The sequence below is a fragment of the Natator depressus genome, chromosome 3 (assembly GCF_965152275.1).
Source record: "Natator depressus isolate rNatDep1 chromosome 3, rNatDep2.hap1, whole genome shotgun sequence".
NCBI lineage: Eukaryota > Metazoa > Chordata > Testudines > Cheloniidae > Natator > Natator depressus.
In genome coordinates, this window is record NC_134236.1 from 184,836,736 (window position 1) to 184,843,123 (window position 6,388).

Below are 6,388 nucleotides of genomic sequence, written 5' to 3' on the forward strand. Positions count from 1 at the left end.
TAAGGTGGGCATTTACATGAGTACAGAATTAGGTATAAAAAAACCCCTGAAAATTAATATGATTCTGATAAACGATTTCAGGCATCAATTGTATAATATTTGCTGAAAGTGTGAAAATGTAGCACTATGCCCCTAAAACTTTATTAGTTTATATTAGTAAGTAAAACTTTGTCTGCGCTGGGGAAATAGCCCAATTACAGCCATCACTGCAGCTGCACCACTGCAAACCTCTAATGTAAATAAGGGAAGTTGCAATTTGCATGGACGGAGGTTACTCCTGTTTCAAACAGATGTAGGCAGAGAAAGCTGGGATTTACACCAGTAGAGCTTACATTTGGGTTTTGCACTAGTACAGCTACAGCAATGGTTGCAATTGAGGCTAATTTCCAATGCAGACAAGGCCCACATTGTTCTAGATGAGAAAATATTTTAAAAGAGTGGAATTATAATTTGCTTGCTTGCTAGTGAAAAGTCAAGAACTAAATACGCTGCTCAAAACATACACTAATATGGCAACACCACTGCGATTTGTTTGGTCTTTTACCATCAGTTTTCAGCTTGGGGACCTCAACACACCAAGCCTTTCCTGACTGATGTCTGGTGGAAAGCTGTGCTAAAGATGTAGTGTTAGAGTGGTACTATGCTTCTGTACTGAAACATTTGCTAAAAACAGTGGCATAATCCTAGTCAATTTCACTCACAATTTATCTCATATGTAAAGCATTTCACCATAGGAAGATGGTGCTATTCTAATTCTCTACCTGTTGGCTAGAAAATGAAGAACAAGGGGTGTGTGGGGGGGGGAAATCACATACAGAAGATGTAGGTGACAGAGACATATATACAAAAAAAAATCACCTCAATTAAGGCAAAAATATTTCTTATCTAACGGTGGTGTTCCACAAAATGTCCATAATCAGGATTATATGGCTACTAACATTTTCTTTTCATTTTGTTAAAACTCTGATATAAGAAGTTTGTCTGGCAATGGACAGGGGATTATTGTGGATCCTGATGAGACAAGGTGTGTTAATCCAACTATAATATAGATAATTCCAGCATGACATTTCCTATAGCATTCTTCAAAACTCCATTATTGTCTTAAATAGAACATTGCTGGATCTTCTTTCAAAAGAATAAATTGGCTCACCTATGTCTTTATCCATAGCTCTTGCAAGATCTTCAACTGTCATCCTCTGCTGTATCTCTACCTCCTGCCTTTCTATTTTAGGTTTTATAGGTGGTAATTTCTGTTTCCCTGGTCTTTTCCCCTACAAAGGAGTAAGACACGTGCATAAGGATACATGGGTGGCATAAATTAAGGAATGACTAATAAACAATATTTAAAGGGCCAATGAAAACAAAAATTGTAAGTTGTAAACAAATTTCTTTACCTACACTACAAAAAAATTACTGAAAGAACTGTTAAAATAGTGAATATTTAAAAATCACTTCACAGCATTTTTACTGTTTTTTGCATCTCACTCATTTTGAGCAATGAAAATCATTTTCACTTTTGTTTATAGTTAGTTTTTCTTTCAGATTTTTGGTGTTGCAACATTTGGATTTAAAAAACTTGAAATGAATGTTCGGGAGAGAGATGCAATGCATCTACATATATATTAATAAGTCTTGTAAATCTAAAGTAAATTCTCTATACAGTGGAGTAACAATCTTATACACAATAGATTCATCACTAACAGAGTTTCTATTTATATAATGAAAATGCTCAAAAATTGCTTTTTTTGCACTTTGTACTTTCAGACAGGGATAAAGTAGTTGCTGGAACTTGTTCATTACCTCCTTTGTAGCTAAAAGCCTGTATTGTGAGAGCACAACACTGATGAATGTGTCTGTTTGCCAGAGCTGTGGGTGCAGCTGAATTGGCCGCATGGGGTATGTGGATGACTTCACAGGCTTCCACTGTGTTCTGTGAATTTTCCTGTAAGAAAGACTGTGCAGCTGTCTGCAAGCACAATGTAACTGGACCAGGTTTTCCAATTTCAGCATCATCCCTCGGTTCATTTCTTCACTGTGAATAAAAAAGATACAATGAAATCAGGGTGGATTTGATTTAAATCAAATTGATTTAAAAAATCCAATTTTAAATAAAAATAATCTGATTTTTTTTTAAAAAAATCATTGGTATTTATCCACCCTGCTTTTTGACATTTCACAAAACTTGTCTTATGTCATTCCAAATTGAATCAATTATCATCCAATCGCACTATACAATGAATTTACTAGTTTGAAAAATGTCAGTTATATAGACTGAAGATTAAAAAAAAAAAAAATACAACAAGTCCCCAAATATCAGGGTGGATAAAAATCAATGATTTTTTTTTAAAAATTGGATTTTTTTGAGAAAATGCTTTTTGAGGAAAAAACCTATCTAAAGATAGTTTTAATTAAGATACATTATACCTCAAAGATGTCTCATCAAGGAATAGGGATTATAAATTCTAATTCTATAGTATGAGACAATATATTCATGTAATGTTTAAGAAAATTTTTGTAAATAAATTCCAATAGTTCATGGATTAGGGACCCAATTTTATGGGGTTCCAGGGGTTTCTGTATAGATTATTTAGGTTAATTTTTCTATCTACCCAATGGGACTCAGTGCTCAGTCTAGATGATACCATCAGAGATGCTTAGTTTTGCAGTTCTCAAACTCTGGATTTGTGTCTCCAGAGATAACATGCTTGTTAACAGCAAAAATGTTTTTAAATAAATAAATATATAGAGGTGAGAAATAACCCTCAGAGAAATAACCCCGAGACCTCAACAAATTTGTCTCTCTGCAAATTTGTGAAACACAGAGTCAATCCCTTACCTCTCTCTAAAAATGAAGAGAGTTTCAAAAAGTTCAACGAATAGAAGATTGTTGGGGGCAGAATAGATCTGGACAAGGAGAAGAAGTCTGGAGATAAATGTGAGAAGGGAGGGACAGACAATAGAAACAAAAGTGAAACTGTTTGAGCAGCATATTCCAGAAGTCTTGAGGTCTTTCTGAGTGTAGCCTTCATTGGTTTGAGATCTACCAATACCATTCTCTCACTATAAGGGAAAGCCTATCATGGCAGCAGGCCGTAAAAGAGACCCAGTTTGGGAATATTTTAATGAAGTTCCTCTGCCTGTGGGTAAGACAGGCAGGTATGCAAAATACAAACAGTGCAACAAAGAAATGCAAGGCCTAGTTGCTCAAATGAAACAACATCATGAAAAGTGTTCCTTCTCAGGTGGAAGCTGCATTGAAGAGTATGAAAGGAACATGTCTGAACATGCAGGATCTTCAGGTTGGTAAACTTTTTTATTTCATGCTACTTTCTTAAGGACTGTCTGTCTTCCTTCTGGACTATTCTTGAATTCTCATGTTTGAGCAAAAAATATAGTTGTTAGTTACTCTCTGGTACCATCATTTTAAATTCAGTTGTATGTGCTTATATGACAACAGAAGGGAATGTCTTCCTTACAGAAACAATTGATACATCAGGAAATGCACACACAGCAGAATACTTACAAGAAGTAGCAGTAAAAACTATAACAAAACTTGATTTAAATCAAACCCACCCTGCCAAATATAACAAAAATCTTAATTCTAATCTGTGGGATTGTTCAGCAAAATGTTTTTTGCTACTGAACAAATCATAGAAGATTAGGGTTGGAAGAGACCTCAGGTCATCTAGTCCAGCCACCTATTCAAAGCAGGACCAACACCAACTAAATCATCCCAGCCAGGGCTTTATCAAGCCGGGCCTTAAAACTTCTAAGGATGGAGATTCCACCACCTCTCTAGGTAACCCATTCCAGTGCTATACCACCCTCCTAGTGGAATAGTGTTTCCAAATATCCAACCCAGACCTCCCCCACTGCAACTTGATACCATTGCACCTTGTTCTGTCATCTGCCACCATTGAGAACAAATAGGCTCCATCCTCTTTGGAACCGCCCTTCAAGTAGTTGAAGGCTGCTATCAAATCCCCCCTGACTCTTCTCTTCTGCAGACTAAACAAGCCCAGTTCCCTCAGCCTCTCCTCATAAGTCATAAGCTCCAACCCCCTTGATATATCGCACATCTATTGAAAACTAAGGATACATAGATATGAAGAAACCTGTGATTTTTTTTTACCCTTGGCAATAAAGTTTCATGTCTAAGTTTTGGACAGAAACTGCACTGGCTGTATTGGTCAATCGTCTCCTCCTGGCAATAGATGAGGGTTAAGCATCCATTCTAATTTTACACAGTCTGCCTTTGCAATTCTTTATCATGTGCAACTGTTGACAACTTGTAGCTTTTAGAATGGCTCGCCTTTATCTTTGAACCCCAAAGGTGCCCTTACATGGGGTTCTACATCATCATCCCACCTATTATGTTAGTAAGAGGGGACATGGGCTGTAGTGTTTTTGTTATGATGACAATACCCATTTCTACAGCAGCTGCTCACATCCATAACACTATGGTTTGGAAGAGGGGCTAACCTCACTAGACAAAGATAGAAACTGTGGTATCTATATCTAGATTTTAAGGCTGGCAGGGTCCATTATAATAATCTAATCTAATATGCTGCCTAACACACACCATAAGTACTTATATGGCCCCTAGCACTGTAGTATCTAGGCAGTCTGGATGAAAGCATGTGAACATTACACTGGCACCCTTGATGATGGAGTGCAGTTGAGTTGTCTTTTGTAACACAGGTCCACAATCTGGGAATTTATTAGATTACAGGCTGCTTCTAGATGCCTAGATAACAGCTGTAGCCAAGAGCACTTTTTTCATCTTGAGCCTGTCATCAGAACAAACTGATTTTCTGAATGTCAGTCTTGTTATTCTTATCACATCTGTGTCACTCTGAAACCAGGCCACCACAAGGCACACTCTCCCCAGCCTATTACTGATTGCAGACACAGGGAAACGGAGACTAGTGCTGACTGTGGCAGCCCACTTGTGAGGTGGTGCTTCTTGTCCTCAGAACCTCAGACCCGTGCTCCGCCTGCCACGCGAGCTGCCGCTTAGTTCCCACCTGGCGTTCAAGCTGACAGCTTTCAGCCAGAGCTCGACACGGCTCGGGAGCCGGCTGAGAAGTGGGGTCTCCTCAAGCGACACCAGCTCCGCTCAACCAGCGGCGCTGCTCCGAGTCAGGCCCCTTCGGTTGAACAGGGAGCAATCGGCGAGCAGGGCGTGTTCCCCGTGGCGGGGGGCGCACACCGAGGCCTTTCTCAACACCCCTAGCGCCGGGGCTGTCTGGGAGGGACGGGTGCGAGACGGTGACTACTCAGCCCCTGCCCCCAGAGGGGCCCAGCCCTGAGGCCAGCTCCGTGCCCCTCAAACACCGCGCGCCCTCAGGTAAGCCTTAGCGGTCAGCGTCGCCTTACCTGCCAGGAGCCGCAAGCGAGCCGGAAACGCAGCGGAGCGGGCCGGGACACGTGACCCGTCGACAGGCGGGACAGAGGGACAGGCGGGAAGAGGGCGTTGACAGCGGAGCTGGCGGGTTCGCTGGGGCCCGTGCAGGGCGGGGCGGAGGCTGCAGGCCGTCGGGTTCGCGCGCGGAGCCCTGGGAGTGGGGGCTGGAGGGAGGCAGGGCTGGTCTGTGTAACGCGGCGGCACAGCGGGGTCCGCGCTACCGGTGGCTGAGCTGTTAGCTAAAATAGCGCGCCAGGCTGGGCTCCGCGCAGGGCCTGAGCCAACCGCTCTGGTGCTAGCGCTGGGTGTTCTGCTGCGAGTCTCTGGGGCTTGGTATTGTTCTTAGCGCCTGGAGCCCACAGACTGGTGAGACTCTCCGCTGGGCTGTTTCATTGTTACAAGCAGTAAATGTCTGGCCTCCTGCTCGAGGCGACAAAACCGGAAGTCAAATATAAAGAACCCTACAGTTCTTATTTTTAAAATCTCAGGATTTTTAAGGCAATCTCATAATGTCAGGAGTGTGACTCATTAATGTTAACACTTAGGGCTGGCAGCTCTGCAAGTATCAGCAGTGTATAACCATTCTGATCCCTGGGGAATACACAGATAAGGTACCAAATCTTGCTCCCAATGAAGATCCTCCCTGCCACGGAAGCTTTTGGTGTCCGTATGATCGCTGTCTATGTAGCAGCATTTCTTGGTAAATACACTTCGGAATTTGTTGGTCTTCCATTCTAATAATATGTCCATACTATGAAAGCTGCCAAAATTGAGCCAATACTAATGGATCGGTTATATCAATGAGAAGATAGTTTCAATACGTTCCTGAGTTATCTGCCACCCGAGTGCAGTCTCTTCCATTTGAAGACGGGTAGGAAGTTCCAACACAGCCACCTTCCTTCTTTCAAGAAGAGAACCAAATCAGTCCTAAACTACATATGATATAGACTTAATATAAATAATAACACTGATCACTTGTAG

At 41.5% G+C, this 6,388-nt stretch overlaps 1 protein-coding gene across 2 annotated transcripts in view; it reads right to left on the reverse strand.

Annotated features, from left to right (window-relative positions):
* MTIF2 (mitochondrial translational initiation factor 2) overlaps positions 1 to 5,513 on the reverse strand; it is a 30,185-nt gene extending 24,672 nt beyond the window's left edge. The window contains exons 1-3 of one of the 2 annotated variants that reach the window (XM_074949463.1): positions 5,380 to 5,513; positions 1,801 to 2,032; positions 1,151 to 1,271 (exon numbers count right to left, since the gene is read on the reverse strand). In XM_074949463.1, the coding sequence (XP_074805564.1) occupies positions 1,151 to 1,271; positions 1,801 to 2,025 (346 nt within the window). In that variant the 5' untranslated portion in view covers positions 2,026 to 2,032; positions 5,380 to 5,513. The remainder of the gene's footprint in view (positions 1 to 1,150; positions 1,272 to 1,800; positions 2,033 to 5,379) is intronic. The other variant, XM_074949462.1, reaches the window with a different exon arrangement.
* Between the last annotated feature and the right edge of the window lie 875 nt (positions 5,514 to 6,388).